The sequence below is a fragment of the Benincasa hispida genome, chromosome 5 (genome assembly GCF_027475165.1).
Source record: "Benincasa hispida cultivar pf3 chromosome 5, pf3_genome.v1.1, whole genome shotgun sequence".
In the NCBI taxonomy this organism is placed as follows: Eukaryota; Viridiplantae; Streptophyta; class Magnoliopsida; order Cucurbitales; family Cucurbitaceae; genus Benincasa; species Benincasa hispida.
Genome location: NC_143482.1, coordinates 20,914,625 through 20,937,488, shown reverse-complemented (window position 1 = coordinate 20,937,488; position 22,864 = coordinate 20,914,625). Strand labels below are relative to the sequence as shown.

The 22,864-nt window shown below is 37.5% G+C and overlaps 1 protein-coding gene and 1 pseudogene across 3 annotated transcripts in view; one reads left to right on the top strand and one right to left on the bottom strand.

Moving 5' to 3' along the window:
• Window positions 1-22,864, bottom strand: part of LOC120069911 (ABC transporter C family member 2-like) — a 121,072-nt gene that overhangs the window by 83,844 nt on the left and 14,364 nt on the right. For all 3 annotated transcript variants that reach the window (XR_016529687.1, XM_090313816.1, XM_090313817.1), the window contains exon 5: window positions 14,549-14,705. Coding sequence is in view for 2 of the 3 variants with exons in the window: in XM_090313816.1 (XP_090169942.1) it covers window positions 14,549-14,705 (157 nt within the window). In the remaining variant the exon portion in view is untranslated. The remainder of the gene's footprint in view (window positions 1-14,548; window positions 14,706-22,864) is intronic.
• LOC150035970 (uncharacterized) lies at window positions 9,427-11,608 on the top strand (annotated as a pseudogene).

Below are 22,864 nucleotides of genomic sequence, written 5' to 3'. Positions count from 1 at the left end.
CCCTTCGTCTTCTTGCGTTGACTGCGGGAGGGAAAATTTTCTTCATAAATCGCTCAACCAATTGATCCCAAGAATTAATTTCATTTGGCTCCAATGAATGAGCCCACTTCTTTGCCTCATCCCGAAGTGTATACGAGAAGAGATATAGTCTTATTCCTTCAGGAGTCACACCAGGGATGGAGAATGTATTACACATCTCCACAAAGCTGGTCAAATGTGCATGCGGGTCCTCTGAAGACCTCCAAACTGACCCGCATTTTGAATCCTTTGGAGCATGACCGGCTTGATTTCAAATCTTGCATTCTCCTCCACTGTAGGTTTTGCAATTCCAGGCGAGAAGTCGTATAAATTAGGTGCCGCATAGTTCCTCATGGGAATATTGTGGTCGGGGGCCAAAAAAACTGGATCTTGTGTCGGCCGATTTGTTCCTTGATTCCCCTTGGGCCTATCGTTGTTGTTTGTCATGTTTCTTCTTCGCCTTGTACGGTTCTGGCGTGCTCATGCGCGAAAGGTTCACTCGATCTTTGGGTCGGCGTCGAATTCTGGCTCTGTACCAGTACTCATGCACCTTCAACCTGCTCTTCGCGTAAACAGTTGGGCATGATTAACATATATGCTCCAACTTGAGGGGGAGTGTGATAATTCTATAGTTAGGGTTTTCCATTCTTGTAAATATTTTGTAATATTTTCTTTTTCTATGATTTGTACACTTGTATATATTCATATATTTGGTGAATGAATAGAGGATTCTGATTCTTTCTCAAACCTAAGAGTTTTACAGGGTGGAATGGGAAACAAATGTTGCTTGGGGCATAAAGTATGAAAAGGTATCTCACCCTTAAGAATAGAAGAGGGCATGCGATTTATTAAGAAACAAGCTGTGGAAATAGCATCAGCCCAAAAGGATTTTGGAACATGCATCTGAAACATCAAAGCTCTGGTTGTCTCAAGGAGATTATGATTCTTTCGTTCTGCAACCCCATTTTGAGATGGAGTATCAACACAAGAAGATTGATGAAGAATGTCATAGGCATCTAAATAAGACTTGAGTGTATGAGAGAAATATTCCTTAGCATTATCACTCCGTAGGATTTTAAGAGTACCACTAAACTGAGTTTGAATTTCAACATGGAAGTTACGAAAATGAAAAAGTAACTCAGAACAACTTTTCATTAAATATAACCACGTAACACAAGAATAGTCTTCGACAAATGTAACAAAATACCTAAACCCTCCTTTGGACTCAACAGGACATGGACCCTAAACATCATAATGAACTAATTCAAAAGGAGCACTAGCTCGTTTATTGACTCGAGGATACAAAGTCAAATGATGAATTTTAGCAAACTGACATGACTCACAATCTAAAGAAGACAAATGTTGAAGTTGTGGACGAAGACTCTTTAACACAGAGATAGATGAATGACCCAAACGACAATGCTCTTCAAAGGGAGATGACATGCTTGAGCATGTGATGGCCGTAGGTGTTTGTGGTTCAAAGATGTAAAGACCTCCAAATTCACGCCCTCTACCAATAGTCTACTTCGTCGTAAGATCCTGAAATAAACAATAACCAAGAAAAAAGGAGACACAACAATGAAGATCAAGAGTGAGTTTACTGACCGAAATCAAATTAAATGAGTAATGTGGTAAATTTAAAACTGATGACAAGGAAATTGATTCAGTAAAATGGACGGTTTCTGATCCTAAAAAATGAGTGGAGGTTCCATCAACTATAGTGACATTAGGTGAAGAGATAGATGTACAAAGGTTAGAGAATAAAGGGTTACCTATAATATGGTTTGTAGCGCTGGAGTCAATGACCCATTTTGACGTGGAGGAAAGAAGGCATTTAGAAATCGCAAGGCTTTGAATTGTTTCAAACGGATGCATTGTTAAAAGTTGAACACAAAGTTGTGGGGCATGAGTAAAAAATTTTTGAGCAGAGGCTTGCCTTATTTAAGCTTAGAAAAAATTTCTTTGAAGAAGCAGCCGAAGATGAGGAGAGCGTTACTGCCAAAGTTAGAGGTATGAGTAAATTATATTCTGAGAGGCTGGTCATCGCAAAGGAAAGCCAGAGGGTGAATTATGAATTTCCCAAGTATAAAGCATGCTTGAGGACAAGCATGATTCTAAGTTTAGGGGTGTGATGACGGGCAAAAATGTACGTCATTTAAGCCTTTTATTTAGAATTATGAGGCTGTTAAGTAGAATATGCGGCGATTGTACTAAGAATTCATGAGAAAACGAGCTTGCGTCGATTGGCATTAAGAATCTCGGCTAACCCACTTTTATGCGTTATTATGCGTTCAATTGTTTATTTTTGTAGCAAAAGCAGGAATCGATCACATGCGGTGAATCTCGCCATCGCAGAGGCGTCGCATACGCGATCGCATATGCTCGACGCATGGATGTTGCGGCCATTAACCGCATGCGTCCATCACATAGAGGTTGCGGCTATAGAGTATAACCATAATAGATGGATGACCGCAAGGGGGGTGGAATGCGATGATGCTCCAGAACCCAAGCATGAACGTATACCTCGGGAGTATCAAAAGGTGATGTTGACATTTCACCTACCACGCCATTAGCAATAGAGATTCAGAGCAGGTCCACCACACCATTAGCTACAGAATTTCAGTCAAGGACCATTAATGCTATCGGTGATCAAGCTCTATAAATAGAAGCCTTAAAGCCCAACTTTAGATCCTCCAAGGTTCCTTGCTTGAAGGCATCTAAAGTTTTCTGCCTTAGGGCAGATCCTTGTGATCCAGACCAAAGCGTGAGAAGATAGTCTTGAGAGTTCTTCATTCCTTCAACCATTCCGAGTGACGACCAGAGCTCTGCCGGAGATAGATCTCGAGAGAGACTACTCCACCGCCCATCCATGGCACCACCGGCAGCCTTGACACGCATCTGATGGAAGCAAGTCTTGCTTCTGGCCCTCCATATCTCTTCTATCTTTGTATTGTATTACATTGTGGCTTAAGAGATTAATACATTTTGTGACCAATGCATTTCTATATTTTCCTTCGATTCCATCTCCATCTTCACTTACTTAGCATCTTTTACTTTCATTGCACAACTAAGTAAGACTGCTAGAGTATCGCATACTTAATCATGCGGCATAGACATATGAAGCATGTAACAAACCACCGAGAGCTGTGTGTTGCGCGAGTGTTGCGAGAAAATCCTATTTGCTTAGTGCGATGCTGTAGCAATGCTTGTCTATGAGCTGATCAGTGGTAGCTAACTGCCCAGGAGGGTAAGTAGTTGGACGCATTAAGCAAAGTAAGCAGTGTTTCTAGAGATAGGAATAATCTTATGTTAACCATACTTTATGTGATTACCTTGTCTTATGAGTACATTATTCATCATTTAGGCATACTTGGGAGAGTAGTCTAAAAATCAAATCTAGGCTTGGGAGAGTCAGATTGGATCGCATAAGCAAGAATGGAGACTTAGGAATAAGCTCCGTTTGCTATTACACAGCGCATGCACCCTATAGATAGGATATGAAAGTATATGGTCACATCGCATGCGTCCAGAAGTAGAATATGGTGGTATGGGGTCATCTTATTTATGTGTGAGAGCACGTGAGTAGGAATAGAGACTTAGAAATAAGGCCTCTCGACACTATCGCATATACATCACATGTGTCTTCGTCAAGTGTGTGTAGCATAATCGCATAGCTTGCGCTGGCTAGGGTTACCCTTGCGATCAAGCTTAGTGTTGCGGTGAAGTCATCCCCGCCATTTTATCTATTTTTCCATGCATTTTATTACACGTTAATGGTGTCATGTCTCTATCTCTCATAGTCATACTTCCACTACTTAATCTATTAGTTAGGAGTAGGAGTAGTGCATAGCCCATAATCTTCAATATTCTTTTATTTTTCGCTGCAAACACTTTACTTCATAAAATATAGCTACAAGTCCCTGAGTTCGACCTCGGATCACCCAAGAAACTTGCGAGCTCATTATACTTGGCGAGAGAGCAAGAAAACTTGTGGCAGGAACGCATGGTCATCAAACGCATATTGCATATTCCTTAGTCCAACGCTTGGCCTGCGACGCATGGAGAATACACAAAAAACGCATATTTATTTACCTCCATTTCCCACACCATCACCCGCCACCAAATCTTTTTATTAGCATCAATCGGTGGCTCTTCTGTGATTTGATCATTCATCTCCATGTTCCTAATAAAGTGGAGAACATTTAATCTCCATGATTCCTAGTTGGATCCATTCAACTTGTGTTCAGTTACTTTTGACACTATAGGAACAATCTCAAGCATGACTACTGGTTTCTTATCAGCCATTACCTAAAAAAGTAGACATCGGACAACAGAGATCAAACCCTAATTTATCGAAGAGATGTCTTTACAAGCAGTGAGTATATCTATATATCCCAAACAAACACATCACCAAGAAGAGTCAACAAAACTGAGGAAACCCAAGACGAACCAAAACAGATGGCACATGCAATGACAGAATGGAACAAATGGCGCATGAGCATCACGCACTGGTCAGATGGAATCCGGACTTTCGGGTTTTGTAGATCGGCGGCTGAGCCTGCTCGACGGACTGTGCGGTGTCGAAAAACTAGCCTTTTTTTCCGGCAGCGGCGGCGGCTGATAGCTACGGCGACTGTGAGCAAAAGTGTAAACTCACCTCTCCACCAAACCCTAGATGTAACACAAACGGGTTCTAAATTCTCAAACCCTAAGGTTCACAAAACCTAAGTTTGTTAAGAGGGCTCTGATACCAAACTCTTAGGTTTGAGAGAGAATCAGAATGCTCTATTTATTCACTAAAGATATGAATATATACAAGTTTACAAAGCATAGAAAAGAAAAATATAACAAAATATTTACAAGAATGGAAAACCCTAACAATAGAATTATAACATTTCCCAACATCTTTAAAGCAATTCTAATTTCCTCATGTGTAAATCTGGCAACCAGCGTATTATTCTGATTTTGAGTAACAGTAGGCCATTGCAAATTCAGAGGAAGAGCCCCAATGCCTGGTGATTTAGAGAAGAGGTGTAGAAGCCCAATATAGATCCTCGATTTCCTTGAATGATCTTGTTGGTGAACCTTGGTCGTTAAACAACTCTGAAATCAAGTTTCTCCTTTTCTTTGCTGCTAAGAAACAGTGGAAAAACTTGGAATTTTCATCTCCCAAATTAAGCCATAGCTTGCTTTTCTGCCTTAGGTTTCTTTCATCTATTCGGTAAAGTGATAAAATTCAGCCTTCAAAGAGAGTCTCAAATCCCTTTCCAAGATGAATCTTTCTGAATTCTTGGCTTCTAGATCACACTTTTCAATTTCTTTTAGCAATGATTCTTCTGTATTTTTCTTTTTTCTTTCAAAAATCTGCATTTCATGTCTTCAAGGCAGCCTTGATTTTTCACAGCTTAGTGGAAATAACAAAACCAGCCCAGCCTTGTTGCTCTTCAAAAATCAATGCTGGTTCAATTACATGGCAGATTTCTCTTATGTCCAGCCAGCTGTTACAAAACCTGAAAGGAGAAGGTCCCCACTTAAAGGAACCAGCTTCAAGCAAGATATGAGAGTGGTCAAAAAAAGTGTGCTTGACGTGCAACTCTGGTGTTTGCAAATATCCCATCCCAATTATTAGAAATTAGAATCTATCAAGAAGAGAACGTCATACGACATTTCCTTCGCGTGACCACGTAAAATGACCATTGTTAAGTGGGATTTCCATTAGTTTTACTGCAGCAACCAAGTTATAAATTTTCTCATTTCTCTTGTTAATCTCCCCAAAGGAAAACATTCTTGAATTTTTCTAGTGATGTTGAAATCTCCAATACACCAGGGTTCTTCACAGTAATCTGAGAGTGAGAGCAGTTCTTGCCATGTAAACTTCCTTTCTCTATGATCAGTGGGTTCCTATACATTTGTGATCCAACAAGAATTCTTATATATAGTCAAGCATTTAACGGATAGAGAATAACCTTTCAACACCTCAGTAACAGAAATTTTGCTTTCATCCCACATAGTTAGAATTCCTCCAGATTTTCCAAATGCTTCAACAAAGGCCCATCCAATGGGTTTCGAGCTCCATAACTCTTTGATAAAGTCTGCATCAAATGTATCCCACTTTGTTTCTTGAATTAAGGCCAAATCCAGATTTATTTTCTTTAAACTTCTCAAAGCCAATCTTTTGGAGTCATCTCCTAAGCCTCTTGTATTCCATGAAAGTATCTTCATGCTCGGACAAAATGAGAATGGATCCCTGACACTGGATTTCAACCAAGGATTAAATCACAATCTTCAACCACTGATACCAGGTTTTGTGGAATTTCCTTCTTGTCAATAGGTTGAATGGATGAGACACCAGTACTACCTATTAATTGACCTTCTCCTGATTGAAAAAGGCACTGAAGATCACTGCCATATCTACGATAAGTCTCTTCTCCCTCCTGGAAGTTCTCTGCTTCTGATTTTTCTAGTTCTTCAAAGCTAGCACTGGCAATAGAGTCACCATCGGAATCATATTTGTTGTTTTGGTCATCATCTTGATAGGAATCCAAGGTACCTCGCACAAAAGGCACGCTTGAGCCAGAAATTTTGAAGTCTAATAAGAAAAAGAATAAGTTTTGGGATTAGATTTATCTGACCTGGCAGGGAGTATCCCAGGCAATGTTTTAAAAATTGGAAGAGGCGTACGCCTTGAGGCGCACCTTGAGGCGAGGCGGCTTCCTCATGCCTCAAGGCGTGCGTTTAAGTTAAGAAAAAAGAGGCTTACGCCTCTGTATAGAAAGGCGTACGCCTTTTATCTTACGCACTGAGGCTTTTGAGGCTAAAGCCTCAAAAAATCTGAAGCACAAAATTAAATGGGTTGGGCTCCAACACCGAAACAATTATTATTGTTGTCTGCATGTGTCTTAATCCTTGCAATTTAGTGGAAGTGAAACCATTTAATTTATGAATTTTTTTTTTTTTTTTGTTGGAAGTGGAACCGACAGCAAGTTTTAAAATATAAACTAGTACTAATTTAAAACCACAAAAAGATTAAGGTGGAATTGATAGCAACTCAAAATATTCCAAGTGGGAGAGTTTTGTTCAATTTTGTCAACACAGTTCAATCAACTTCCAAGGTTGGATTTTGTTTCACCCTTTTTATCTTCGTAATAAAATTTGTTTCTATTTACTTTTGTTATTTTTAAAGAGTTTTTTCCTCAATAGTCACTGTGTTATTCTTTTGTTTTTTTTTTCCTTTTGTTCAAACTTTAAAGAGTTTTTTTTTTTCTTAATTGATTTTTTCCCATCTTATTCTTTTGTTTTTTTTTTCCTATTGTTTAAAGAGTTTTTTTTCCTTAATTGATTTTTTTCCTATCTTATTCTTTTGTTTTTTTTCCCATTTTTAATAGTTTTAAAGAGCCTTTTTTTTTCCCAACTTTTAAATATTTTATACTTACTTTTTTTTCACAGTTTTTTATTTCACACATTTTTGTATTCTTTATTTTCCTAAATACAGAATTTTTATTCTTTTTTTCCTATTTTGTTTGATCTATTAAGACTTTTTCTTCCCAGTTTTGTGCTTTTCCTATTTGTTCCCCATGTTTTTGGAATTGGACCTCAACTCTCTTTTAATTTCCCTAACTCTTTGCTTGTCTAGTGTTTTCAAAGTGCAAGGTGCACTTTAAGGCGACAAGCTCTTTTAATCGCCTCAAGGTAAGAGGCAACCAAAAAGCGTTGCCCGACTAAAGCAAGGCGCACTTAAAAAAATTAATAAATAAATTTTATTTTTACAATTATTGTTGAAAGAAAATCAATAATCCATATTTGCATTAATAAAATACTCTTCTTCCTCCCCCGAGTAATCATAAATAACTAATTACAAATCTATGATTTCTATTCTCTATAAAGGACCAGAAATGCCTTGCTTACGTATCATTGGGAAGTGTATTAACATAAATACGGCAGTAAAAAGAGGTAATACAAAAGTGTGTAAACTATAAAAACGAGTCAAGGTAGATTGTCCCACACCAACACTTCCGCGTAATAACTCTACCAAAGGCGACCCTATTACTGGAATAGCTTCCGGTACACCTGTTACAATTTTGACTGCCCAATAACCAATTTGGTCCCGAGGTAAGGAATAACCAATTACACCAAAGGATGCAGTCAATACAGCTAGAACCACACCTATAACCCAAGTCAATTCACGAGGTTTTTTAAATCCACCAGTAAGATACACGCGAAATACGTGCAGGATCATCATTAAGACCATCATACTTGCCAACCATCTATGAACTGATCGGATTAACCAACCAAAATTAGCTTCCGTCATTATATATTGAACAGAAGCAAAAGCCTCAGTACGTAGATTTTTAAAATGTTAAAATATTAAAATATTAACAAAATTATTAAGAACTAAAATAAAAATTAACTAAAACAATATGAGAAAGAAATATATATTTGGAAAAAGAAATAGAAATAGAAATGATTTTAAATAGGTAAAAGTTAGTTCTTTGAGTAAGGGTGTAGAAATTTTGCGATTTGGCAGTTTGGTTGGCATGCAGCCAACATTACTTTAATGCTGGCAGCCAACACTTCATTTCTCTTCAAGGAAATACAAAAAATAAAAAAAAAACATTTTTTCTTCCTTTCTGATTTTTGACCCCTCTTCTTCTTCCTTTGCTTCATTTTTTAAAAGCAACCGATGGATGGCCCGATGGGTAAACAAAAAGATGACTTCTTCAACTTTTTTCTATTACTTGTGCTATTCTTTTTCTTCATTTCTCCTTCATTCGGTTTTTCTTGACTTCTTGTTTAAATCTTGATTCTTGATATTAAAGAAGAAAGTTTGAATAAAGCAAAAAACTTGAAAAATCATTAAAAATAAAAAATAAAAAAATAGGCGAGCGCCTGTGTTGCCTTGAACATGTGTTCAAGGCGAGGGCTCCATTGAAGGTGCTCGCCCGAGGTACTTTCAAAGCGGTATGGCCTCCCATCGCCTCGCCTCTCGCCTAAGGCGAGTGCCTGGCTGCACCTCAACAACACGGACTATGTCCATATTTATGTTTTCTTCCTAGATATGGTTGGAAGTTTTAAAAAAACAAATAATGAGACTAGGAAAGATCCAGCTTGGATGTATGGCACTGAAGTACAAGAAGGTCGAATAGGAAAATCCTACATTTATATCGAATGCAATTTGTGCAACAAGGTTTGTACAGGAGGTGTCAAAAAATGAAAGATCATCTTGGAGGAACACGTAAAAATGTTGCATCATGTAATAAAGTTCCTGATGAAGTTAAACAAGAAATTCAAGATTACCTTAAACAAGGAGAAATGGCAAAGATGGCTAGTCAGAAGCAATTTGAGGATATGGTTGAAGGAAGGGCATACTATTACGGTCCGACTTCAAGTAATTGTGATGTTTCTTCGAGAGGAATTTGAGGGCCAATGGACCGATATATGATAGTTGATGCTAGTGGTGTTGATAATGAAAATAAGGTTCACAATCAAGTTACTCCTATGAATGCAAAGGAAGTGCGCAATTCTATTTGTATGGATATTGGGAGATTATTTTTTGAAAATGGTATTTCGTTTAATGTGGCGAGAAGTCCTTCCTTAATAAATATGAACCGATCGATTGGACTATACGATCGAGGTTTGAAGCCACCAAGTATGCATGAACTAAGTTCATGGATTTTGAAGAGATGAAAAGTACAAATAATATTGTTAATGGCATTCGCAAGACATGGGTGAACACTGGAGTTTCAATCTTATCGGATGCTTGGAAGGACATGAGAGGAAGAAGTTTATTTAATTTTCTTGTAAACTCACCAAGTGGAACAATTTTCTTGAAATCGATTGACGCTTGTTTCAACTTCTCGATGATGTAGTAGAGGAAATTGAAGAGAACCTCGTAGTCTAAGTGGCGACAGACAACACATCTAACTACAAGGCAGTTGGAAAAAAATTGATGGAAAAGCGAAGCATTTGTATTGGACCCCGTGTGCTGCTTATTGTCTTGATTCGATGCTTGAAAAACTTGGTGAGCTGCCTCAACATGAGAATGCATTGTTAAAGGCAAAGAAGGTCAGTAAGTTTATCTATAATCATGGTTGGGTGTTAGCATTAATGAGATCTTTCACAAAGAGAGCTTGTTAGTCCAGCCACCACATTTTGCAGAGTATTTGCCAATCTAAACAACCATTACAAGCAATGTTTACTTCTAAGGAATGGTAAGACAGTGTTTGGGCAAAAAAACCAGAAGAAAAGGAAGTGAAGAGAATAATTTTAAGTGACAAAAATTTTTGGCCCACAGTGGTGTATGCAATTAAGACTACAAAACCTTTGGTGAGTGTTTTGAGATTGATTGATTCTGAGAAGTTGTCAACAATGGGATTTATATATGTTGCCATTGATTCAGCAAAAGAAGAAATTGTCAAGAATCTTGGTGGGAGGAAGCAGGTTATAAGGAGATATGGAATATTATTGATGAAAAGCAGGAGTTTCAACTACATCGACACTTTCACACATCAACATATTTCTTGAACCCACATTTTCAGCATGATGATAATTTTTTCACACATTCGGAGATTAAATTGGGCTTGTCTACATGTATGGATAAGTTGATGGCAAATGAAATCGAGAGAATAAAAGCTGACCTTCAAATAGATTCATTTAGAAGAAGGGAAGGATTCTTTAGGTTCCAACAAGCAATAACCTCTTGCAAAAAAAGATCTCCAAGTAAGCATCATGAAGATAACATATCATACTTTTATTTATTTTGGTTTCCTTACTTGATGTGATATTGGGCGATGTAGTTGATTGGTGGGATTAATTCGGGGATGGAACACCAAACTAGCAAAATTTGCAATCAAAGTTTTGAGTCTTGTTCAGCATCTGGGTGTGAACATAATTGGAGTACATTTAATCAGGTTAAGAAGTGTTCGATTGTATTTCCTTACTTCACAAAGAATTGTCTAAGACTTCTACCGTTAGTGATAAGTTTATGTTCCATGGATAGGTGCATAAAAAGAAAAGGAATTGTTTGAGCACAACTAAGTTAAAACTTAGTTGATATCAAGTACAATAAAAGATTAAAGGATAGACACTTGAAGCGCAAGACTCTCAAGGAAGAAGTTGAACAATTGGTGGTAGATGATGTGTCATCTGATGATGAGTAGATTGCTGAAAATAATAGTGGGACTACAAATTCCTTTGTTGAGCAAGATGATGATTCTAACATCAATGTTTATGAGCTTGGAGAAGGAAGTAGTTCTCAACAAAGAGGTATGTTTATCATGCATACTTCATTGATATGCATTCAAACAAAGAAGTAGTGATAAGACCAAACAACCGAATGTTAAATGTGGAGGTATATTACTTATTGAAAAGATCTAATTTAAACAAATTTCCAAAATTCACTTAGTTGTAACTTTTATTTACAAAATTTATTTCACAAAAAGGTAAAGGGAAGAGGTTGATGACATTGGATGAAGGGGAATGGATAGATATTGAGAGTGACAACAAAAATGGGGATGAAGCTATTAGATACGAGGATGAATCTATGGAAGATCCTAGTAGTGATAATGATAATGATATTGAAAATGAGATTTAGATGGAACATTGAGATTTTTTTCCTTTGTTGTGATTAATTATTGGGATTATTTTCTTTGTCGTGATTAGTTTTAAGTATGTTAGGTATTTTTAAGCAATATTATAACATTATAAATATATAATAGTATATATTTTATGATTTAATTATCTTATTAATTTAAAATGAGGCTTACGTCTCATACCGCCTCAAAGCTTATGCTCACCTCTCTAAGAGAAAATGCCTCGAGGCTGCTTTTAGACTTTTAAAACATTGATCCCAGGAATTTGGGCCTTGATGCAGCACTCTTCAAGCAAATTAGAATTTACTAAGGCTGTCCAAGAGTTGCTGAAGGATGTCTTCTACTCTGAAAAACGTCTGAACAATTGAGATCTTTTTTTGGATTTTGAGGCACGAGCAGATGAGGAAGCTTCACCTTCTTTGAAACTGGGAGGCAATGAAACAGTGACCAAGTTGTTCTCTATTCTATCGTCGTTTGGATTTCCATAGCAAGGGCGACTGCTGGGTGTCATTTCTATATTAACATTGAGGGGTTGGTGCGAATTCCCTTATTAATTCTAGAGTACGTGTCGTCTTCACTATTAAATGGAACTGTCCGTTGGTCTTCTTTTAGTATTTTTTTCACAGGACAGTTTTAAACGATGGCTCTTTTGGCGGGAAGTTCAAGCAACTCTTTTTGGGCAACTCGAAACTCGAATGACCATCTTATCTTTTTTCCAGCTGAGAATGTTCTTTTGTCTTTTCCTCAACCTTTTTCACATTCAACTGGTCTTGAGAATCTTTGCTCTATGAGAATTCCCCTGGATCTGGAACAACAAATGACTTCTGGTGAGCCTCCGATGATGTCTGACCCTTAAACTTGTTCTTCTTTCCAGAGGAGACAAATGGACTTTTGGTAAAATTTGGCTTGATCCTCGAGGGAAGAAGAAATTCAAACTTAGAATTTAATGGGTCAGTTCTACTTCCTCATCCTTCATAACCTATTCTAAACGAACAATGTCGATAGGATTGGTAAAATCATATACAAATAAATCTCCTCTTACCTTGCTAGGTGGGTCGATTGATGAAATATCACCAAAATTTAAAAAAAATATTTCCCCTCTTTTCATCAGTAACTTCTATCATCGCAGGAATGAATCCACATGAATTTTCCTTAACTTGGATTTTGGCTTCTGAAACATTAAGAAAATTTAGTGTTTCGGTTGCAATGTTTTCCAATCCACCAAAGTAAGCACCTATTGTTTCAAAAGTTTGTTTGTTTCAGTAATCCAGTGGAAGATTTTTAATTGAGATCCACCCACCATATCCCTTCAAGTACAGTATGAGTAAGTTTATCCCATTTTTCGAACTTTAGGTGGAAGGAGCCATATTCTTGCCATTTGCCTGGGTTCTCAATTAGTTCATTCATAGGTCCTCAATCCATTTCAACCAAAGCACTCTCTGCAAACATTGGATTGATGATGACATTCGATTGAAAGTAAAGTTTCAGTGTTCTGTGATTTCTAGCCAGTTATCAAACTCAAAGAGGCGTGAAACCCATTAAAATCTGCTTTGAACACTTCAGAATTCTTGATGACCCACTGTCGGCTTATGCTCTGTTTATCGGGTACCAAAACAGAGGATTGTCTGCGACTCTTTGGCTTCACCTTGTCTACATAACTTTCCTTCGTTACCTTTTGTATCTGCTCCTTGTCCTTCTTGAGAGTAGTTGATGACAAATTTGGGAGGAATACCATGTCATGTACTCATGTTTCGACTTGAATCCTCCTAGCATTTTACAAAACGTATTCCAACCCTGCTTGTCATCACCTGAGGGAATATGAATGTAGTATCTACCCCTTGTACAGGGTCATACGATGCATCTCATTACCCAACCTTTCTTGGTTCTGAATTTAGAAACTTCTGTTACTCCATATTAAACCTTTTCTTTCTTGAAGAAGTACCTGTTTTCTGGTTTTTGGCTTATTTCTGAAATAGCTTCTTGGAACCAAACAAGTTGGGAGTTCGTTATCGGCAGAATTTTATTGGCTTCCACGTCTTCAACTTGGAATTATCCATTCTCGTACCAAATGCAATAAAACAAGTCACCTCTTTTGCAACTTTCTACTTCCATCAAAGTTTTTGGTTGATCGGTCAAAATATGTGGACTAGACTCTCGCCGGAGAACTTTGATGTACTGAACAAATGCTAATGTGGTTTGAAAACTTATGGGAAAGAAGAGTAGACCTCGGAACTATGATCGAAGAAGGGAAAAAGGAAAGAGGAGAGAAGAGAGAGGAGAGAACATAACTGGTTTAATTCTCAGATGTCAATACTTCTTTTCAGGTTTTCCCTAATTATTATATACAAGATATTTGTTTAAGAGTGATATACTATACAAAATTGCTCGGTGGCTCGTACTCAAGTCGAACATAATCTATTTGGTTTCATGCTAGCGACAAAAATTCAAAATGACTTCAACGGACATATTTTTCTTCATTTTTGTGATATTGAAGTTCTAGAAACCCCAAATATAGTTCACGATGCTTTATTCGTGAGTAATTTTTCCAATCTAGTTGATCTTTTTCGTTTTAAGTAATTTATGGAAGATGAAGGCATTGATCCAACTGTTTTTAGCTTGCCTATGTCTTTTGCTATCCAAAAAACCTCCAACCAAATGGCACCTAAAGGTAACCTCCAACCAAATGGCACACCTAAAGGTTTTCTCCTTCAGGTATACACATTCGGTCAATCAATGCCCCTTCTAAATAATGGGAGAATTTTGGTTTAACTACATTTGCAGGCGAGTACTTTTCTATCTTTTAGGTATATTTGCCAAAAACATTTTGCAATAAAATGTACTATAAGAGGTCTGGGAGCTGAAAAATTCCCCCTACAGGTGTTTTCTCTACTTTTCCATTTCACAAAGGAAATAATACTGGATTTTAAAAAATTAGTACTTACTGGAAAAAAAGTTCACATGACGCTCAGGGCATATATGTTCTCCTTCGGGAAGTCTTTCGAATTCAGCAGCATCAACAAATTCACTATGTAGAGGGGTATGACCAGGATAGTGATCCAAGTTAGGCATATATGGGAGCAAGAGAACACCAAATAAAGCCTACAGCAAAAATAAAACCTTAGAAGAAAGCTAGTAAGGTGGAATAAGATGAAAACCAACTAGTTCATTAATTTCGATGGATGGCATATGATTGTTGTTAAAAATAAATTATGTTTGAATTTTGCAATTTTTAAGCATACCACTGAACATGCATGCTTAAAATGTCACTCTCATGGATTTTCTCTCTTATCTATTTTCAAACTAAGAGGGAGAATATTTCAAGAATGAATCTTTTTTCTAAAAGGAACTTTTAAGCATACCAATGAACAAGCATTGGTCCAGTATGTCTCATTCTCATCTGGAATTCATCAGGAGTTACATAAGATTGATTAGTAATACGAAATTTCCTTTGATTTATTGGAAAGTATCAACCTTTGAAGCTATTAGGTATCATAGGTGGTTGGATTAGCATCTCTTCACAAACTATTATGAGGGCGTTTGGGCCCCAGCTTGCCTTGGGTAGAGTGCGCTATTATAGCTCACTCAATATTTGGGCCTCTTATTATAATAGTTAAAATTCCCAATTATCATAACTCACACTTAGCTACAATAAAACTGAAAATTCTCAGTTTCTATAGTGCTTACTTTTTTGTAACCATCATCTCTCATCAATTGTAACCCAGACTAAAATATTATGCACCCCTTAATTGTTTACATTGTTCCAATGCAATGATAGAGGTGCAAAACAACATTTGTGGTTTTATTCCTGAAGAGATCGTTATTAAGGATCCAAATCTCAGAGATTTCACTTCAATTTGGTGATAGTGTTCCTTTCGAAGCTATAAGTTTGAAGTCATTAAGTCATGGTGATCTATTTGCCAAAGACTTTTCACACTCTATTGATTTTGCTCGAATTAGGCAAGTTATGGAAGATGAAGATACTTTGAAAGATGATGATCTACCATCAGAATCAAATATTTTCTGTTTAAATGGTACTTTTGACAATCAAGGGCCAAGCTCTATTGATCCTTTGTTACATGATGATAACTCTACGCTGTCAGGTTCATGGTTGGAAAGAAACCTAAGAAATTTTGAAGATGTTGTTCTAGTTCAAATGTCTTTGCCTAAGGTCGTCTTAGTGCATCTCTACGGTGCTCTTTTACTACAACCTTTGTTGGATACTCCTCTCAGGACATCAATCTCAACTGGCCAACCTTCCTATTACCTTCTTAGTTCAACTTTTGTTCTATGTATTTTCGTTTTGGAGTTGTCCTATTTATGTTTTGATTGTTGATTTCTATCTTGTTTACTTTTCTCTCTTCTCTGTGAAGTTCTATATCTTTTTTTTTTAAAAGGAAACAAGTCTCTTTATTCATTAAGAAAATGAAGTGAGACTAATGCTCAAATTACAGGAAATCAAAAGGATCAGCAGGTGCACCCGGGCATCTCAACTAGGTTGACACCCCTTAGCACCCATCATCACATCCGAACACTAAAAAATCCTCTAAATTTTTTTGAATAAGAAACAACCCACTTCATTAAGATAATGAAAGATGTTACAAGTGTATGAAAGGAAACAAACCATAAAGAGCAAAACTAATCAAAACTAAACAAAAAGAATCAGCAAATGCACAAGGACATCTCAAATAGGTTGACACCTCCTAAGCATTCTCATCATCTCCTAGAAAGAAGAACAGAAATTCAATTGCCGAGTACAAAACTGAGTAGACCTTGCCTATTTAAAGGCATACAACAAAAAGATAATCTGAAAATTAAAAGATGCCACAACTAGGCAGTTACAAGATCAAGAAAGCGGGAAAATGAAGGCGTTTCAATTGAGACTGGTGTCTTGAATGGAGAAATCTTTAAAAGTTTTGGAGAGAGAGCACCAAGAGGAGGCATTGATAAGAGCGATATCGAATTTAAAGGAGCTAATAGATGCTTTGTCTTGAAACACTCTTTGATTCCTTTCGAACCATAGTTCTGATAACAACACTTTAACTGCATTGACCCAAAGTAATCTTAGCTTCTTCAAATTTGGACCGATCAAGAGTTGAAGCAAACTTGCCTTAAAATCATTGTCAAGAACCCAGCTGACATTGAAGCACTTATATAGACGTATGCAAAAACTCACTGGAAGAACAAGTGTAAGAGAGATTCTGAGTTTAACCAATAAAGAGAGTAACCCTGTGGAGAAATATAATGAGTAGGCAATTTCCTTTGAGGAATATCTGCACTGTTAAGCAAGCCATTCAGCATGATCCATATCAGTATATTCACCCTTTTAGGACTATTGGACTTCCATAAGGCTGATTCTAGTAGCGGTCCAATTGGGGAGGAGAAGGATAGATGCTTTACAAGAGACTTGATTGAAAAAATCTCACTTGGTTCTAAAGACCACCTTCTTTTATTGGGAAGCGAATTAAGTTTAGAGTGGGAAAGCTTTTCAGTCAGGAGCTGGAAGTTTTTTGCCTCTTCATCCTTTAGCAGTCTTTTAAAATGGAAAGACCAAGAAGTTGATGTCTCATCCCAATAGTCTTGTAATGAGCCTTCGAGCTTGGTGGAGATGGAGAAAAGACTAGGGAATGAGAATTTTAAAGAAACAATTTCCAACCAAGGGTCACACCAAAAACCTACCCTTTCACCATTACCAACTTTGAAGGCTGCCAAGGAGTACTTTTAGCCAAGATCTTGAGATGTTGATCCAAGGGCTTCTAAGACTGCTGGTAGTTTTACCATTGGTGTGCCAACCAAACTTACTTCTTCCATAGATGCTTATAATTATTTTCCTCCAAAGTAAATTTTCCTCAATGAACCTCCACCCCCATTTTGCTAGAAGGCTTTGGTTTCTAAGTTTCAAGCCACCAATACCAAGACCATCATCTTCTTGAGAATGGAAAACTAGGTCCCATTTTACTAAATGATTTATTTTGCTTCCAGAATGCCCTTCCCAAAAAAAAAATTCTCAAAAGTCTTTCTAAAATTCGAACCACCTTTTCTGGCATCAGAAAAAGTGATATATAGTAAGTTGGGATATGAGAAAGAACCGACTTACAAAGGGTGGAGCGACCTCCTCTTGAAAGATTGTATCTCTTCCATTTGTCCAATTTACTTTGAATTTTATCGATTACTGGTTGCCAAAAAGTCAATTGTTTAGGATAGCCCCCTAATGGAAGACCAAGGTACATGAATAGAAGAGAGACAGCCTTGTAGTTCAGAATGGCAGCTTCTGATTGTAGCTTAAAATGGTCAATATTGATGCTGCTTCTAGCTGATTTTTCCCCATTAATCTTCAACCCAAAACATCATTCAAAGAGTTCAAGTATTTTCTTTAGGTTTCTAAGCTTTTCCTTGTCATCTTGGCAGAAAATTAGTGTATCATCCGCAAATTGTAAGAGAGGAACATGAATTCTATCTTTGCCAACTATAAAGCCTTCAAACTTGCCTTTTCATGAAGCTGGGACAGTAGTGCATTTAGGACTTCACTTACTAATAGAAAAAGGAAGAGGGTCACCTTGCCTTATTCCTCTTGAAGTTTGAATTCTACCGCGAGGTCTTCCATTTATAAAAATTGAGAATTTTGTGTTAAAAATACAGCCCATCATCCACATTATCCATCTTGAGTCGAAATTCTTTTCAACAAGAATTTTTTCAAGAAACTCCCAATCAACACGATCAAAGGCTTTTTCTAGATCAAGTTTTAAAATCCATCCTTTTTTTCTCTTGGATCGATAATCTTCAACCACTTCATTTGCTATGAGGATTGGGTCTAATATTTTCCTTCCTTCAATGAAAGCACTTTGTGAAGCCTCTATTATACTTGGCATTACCTTTTTCAGCCTCTCCGCTAGTACTTTAGCTACTATTTTGTAAGTCAAAGTAGTTAAACTTATTGGTTTGAAATCACATACCCGAACAGCATCCTTTTTCTTTTGAATTAGGCTGATGAAGTTTTCCTTTATACATGAATTCAACTTCCCATTGTTATAAAAGTCTTCAAAGAGTTCTAGGAATTTATCCTTGAAAAAATCCCATAATTTGAGGAATTCAGCTGTAAAACCATCCGGTCCAGGGGCCTTATTTTTACCCAACAAGTTTAAGGCAGATTTGATTTCGACTAAAGAAAACCTTGCAGTCAGCTTTGCATTTTCAGCAGTAGAGACTTTGGACCATTTCAAGTTGAGAGGAACTGTTCTTTGGCCTGGAAACTTGGTGTACAACGTGGAGTAGAAGTCTAAAATTAGGTCTTCAATCTCCTTGAAAGAATTGGTTGCTACTCCTTGGCCATTTATGAGCTCGGAGATAAGATTCCTTCTTTTTTTTGCATCCAGAAATCTGTGGAAAAATTTTGTATTCTCATCCCCTAAGCTTAGCCAATTGAGCTTGCTTTTTTGCCTTAGATTTCTTTCATCAATTCTATAGAGAGAAAACAATTCAGCTATCAAAGAATTTCTCATACTTCTTTCTAATTCCATTAACCCATGAGCTTCTACTTGTTGATCAATCTCCTCTAATTTTCTTAAAAACACTTCCTCTCTTGATTTTCTTGCTGTCTCAAAATCTGAATGCCAAGCTTTAAGAGCTGTTTTGACTTTTCTTAGCTTAATAGAGATGACAAAACCGACCCAACCTTGGTAAAAACACCCATTGATAATGTGTCTTTGATAATTTTACAGCTTTCTACTATGGATAACCAACTGTTACAAAATCTAAAAGGAGATGGCCCCCATTCGAACGATCCGACTTCAAGAAGAATCGGGAAATGATCTGAACATAACCGTGCAAATCTTACTACTCTAGTATTTACAAAGGTATCATCCCAAATATTTGAGACCAAAAATCTGTCGAGAAGTGAAGAAGAAGCTGAAGGACCTTCTCTTGACCAAGTAAATTGGCCATTACCAAGGGGAATTTCCATTAATTTTGCTGAATCAATGAATTTGTTAAACTTTTTCATCCCTTTTGTTATTCTCCCTGTCGGAATCCTTTCTTGAATCCTTCTTGTGATGTTGAAATTTACTCCAATACACCAAGACTCGCAACAATATCCTAAAAGTGAATATAATTCCGGCCAAATATGATTTCTTTCTTTGTAATCCGTGGGACTGTATACATTCGTGCCCCAAAATGTAATGCACTTAACTGTTAATGAATGACCACCCTTAAGAACTTCTATCATTGAGATTTTGCTTTCATCCCACATGGTTAACAAGCCACCTGATCTGCCTTGCGCTTCCACAAACTCCCACCAGCCCACCCTATGTCTTTGGAACTCCAAAGTTCTTTTATAATTCTGATATCAAAAGAATCCTTCTTGGTTTCTTGGATCATGACCAAATCCGGGTTGACTTTTCTGATGCATCTACTTACTGCCAGTCTTTTGGGAGCATCACCCATGCCTCTTATATTTCATGATATGATTTTCATGATTTATTCTTGGAATTATCCCAAGATCAAACCACAGTCTTCTACCAACGAGATCAAATTACTGGAAATATCTTCTTTGTCAATAGGCTTAATGGAAGATCTGATGATATTAACCGTTTTAAGTTTTTCTTCAGGTTGAAACAAGCAGTGCAAATCTTGATGTTGCTCATAATCAAGGTAATCCTCTTCTTGGAGGAATTCAGGGACCAAACAACTGTCCTACGTGTGATGCCAAGCGAGAGTGAAGAGAAAATGAGAGAGAGCTACACCAATGAGATTGGAGAGAGCGACACCAGCGAGAGTGGAGGCAGCGAGAGAATGGGAGAGAGCGAGATTGGAGAAGAGCGAGAAAGTAGGAAAGAGCGAAATCTGCCAACGAGAAAGTGGGAGAGAGCGAAACCAGCAAGATTGGGACAGATGGATGCATTTGAGGAGAATTGGATGCGTTCATTAGTAATTTGGATAAATAAATCAGAAATTGAGCAGATGAAGTGGCAAAAGGAGATTACACGCAGGAAGATTTTTATCAACTTAAGTAGGTGGTGTACGATTAAGATTACATGCAAATTAGATCATTTTGGTAGGCAAACCCAGAATTAAACAACTCAAAGCTCGGTTAGCCAGAGTAAGCATGGGCAGCCTAAGGAAGAGCCATTTGTATGGTGAGTTGTCGTGAGGAAAGAGGCTGGGAACGGCTATAAATAGGAGGCCTCGGCATGAAGATTAAACTCATTCCAAACAATTTCAGTAGTAAAAATCCTAAGTGGAGAGTGAGCATTTAGTGGGAAAGCTGCCGTTGGTCTGAAAGGAAGGAAATTTGAAGGGAGATACTGTTCAAATTCCAATTTGGTCTGAGTAGGGGAACAAAATACAAAAGGGGAAATTGGCAAAACTGTGAGTGTTATAGCTTTATAGTTTCGATATATCGTGAGTGTTATAGCTTTATAGTTTCGATATATCGTGAGTGTTATAGCTTTATAGTTTCGATATATCGTGAGTGTTATAGCTTTGAAGTATCATGATTGTTATTACAGTTTTGGCATACTGTGAATGCATTTATACAAGTAAAGTTGTCACACCCCCTCCCAAACCTTAAACTCCAAGACCGGGAAGGGAGCGTGAGGGTGACTATATAACCTTTTAAGACAATACCTATGCTCAATATGTCCTCCATGTCTCTATAAATTGTTAATAGGTTTACAACATTCCCCCTATCTATCTATAGATATAATTAAATTTTCTTTCTATTCATGGTCTGAGCCGTGCCCCGAGAGTTTACCGAATTCTTAGCTGGTGGTGGTGGGTGATGGACTGTTCCTTGAACGCTCCGCTTTGCTACGCTTTGGTAAGAAAGGAAAACTAAGTCCGAGATATATAGGACCATATGAAATTCTAGAACGCATAGGCCCATCAGCCTACCGTTTGGCATTGCCAATGCAGCTTTCCAGGATACATGATGTCTTCCATGTGTCAATGTTGAGTAAATATATATCGGACCCATCTCATGTTCTAGAATCACAACCATTGCAACTTAAGAAAAATTTGTCCTATGAGGAAGAACCTATACAAATCATAGATAGGAAGGAGCAGGTATTGAGGAACAAGATGATTCCAGTAGTCAAAGTGTTGTGGAGACACCATGCAGTGGAAGAAGCAACCTGGGAAAGCGAATAACAAATGAGAGCCAAATATCCTCATTTTTTCTCTTGATGACTTTCCGCTGAATTTCGAGGACGACATTCACAAAAAGGGGTACTGACTTGTAAGCCCTTATCCCTTTTTCTCTTGTTTATGCTTAGCATCAACCTAGATAAGTGAGCGTACCTAAATGAATAACTTGGATTATATGACCTAAGAAAGTTCTAATTCTAAGTGTTGGAATGAAAGTTGGAAATTACTTAACAAATGCAAGTTCTTTTAGAAATGTATTAATACATGTTATTATTGGAACAATTTTTCATGATTGGGCACTTGTATAGTGAACATGATTTGTTATTGGCTAAGGGTTACAAGGAAAGAAAGAACAAATTTTGTAGGAAATGCAAGTTAGCCGAGAGGGGCATTGGAGTTGTTTTTTTAAAAAACATTATTGGATTAATTTGCTAAAATCTAAAATTAATTTAACTTGATAAGTCTTGTAAGACTACAAGGGATAAGGAAAATAAATAAAAAGCCACATAGTAGGGCAAACAAGTAGCTGGGTGGAGGACTTTGATGGGAGGAAAAAGTGTGCAACTTCGGCCAGAAATTTAAGGTCTGAAAAATGTGATGGTTCTCCCAAAATACTCGTGCAAAAGCTTCCATATTTAAACCAGATTAAAGCTTATTGAGTTGTGAGTCTATTCTAGGGCTGCTCGAGAGATTTGGGATCGGAAAAATGAAGAAATCGTGAAAATAGTGAAGGTTGCCCGGAAAACTGGAAAATCCGAGTAAGGTGTAGTCCAGGAGAGATTCTGAGCTCTGGAATACGAGTTAAGAGCTGTAATTTTGAGGTTAGTTAGCTTAAAGGTTTATTAACATATTTCATGAAGGAAGTATGTGCAAATTTTCGCTTTAAGTTGGGTTAAAAGTTGGTTAAAGTGAAACCAGTGTTTTCTCGAACAGGGTAGCAGCAGGCCAGCTCCCCCTAAGGCTGCCAGCCCCACCAGCGCGCCTCCTTCCGTGCCAGCGCCCCTCAGCACGCATTAGCCCATTCAGCCCTGCCCACCCACGGCCAGCCTCGCCCACCCACGCCCACAGCCTGCGCCCATGCCCATTTCTAGTGCCCAATTGCTTGTTTTATAGCATTTTGG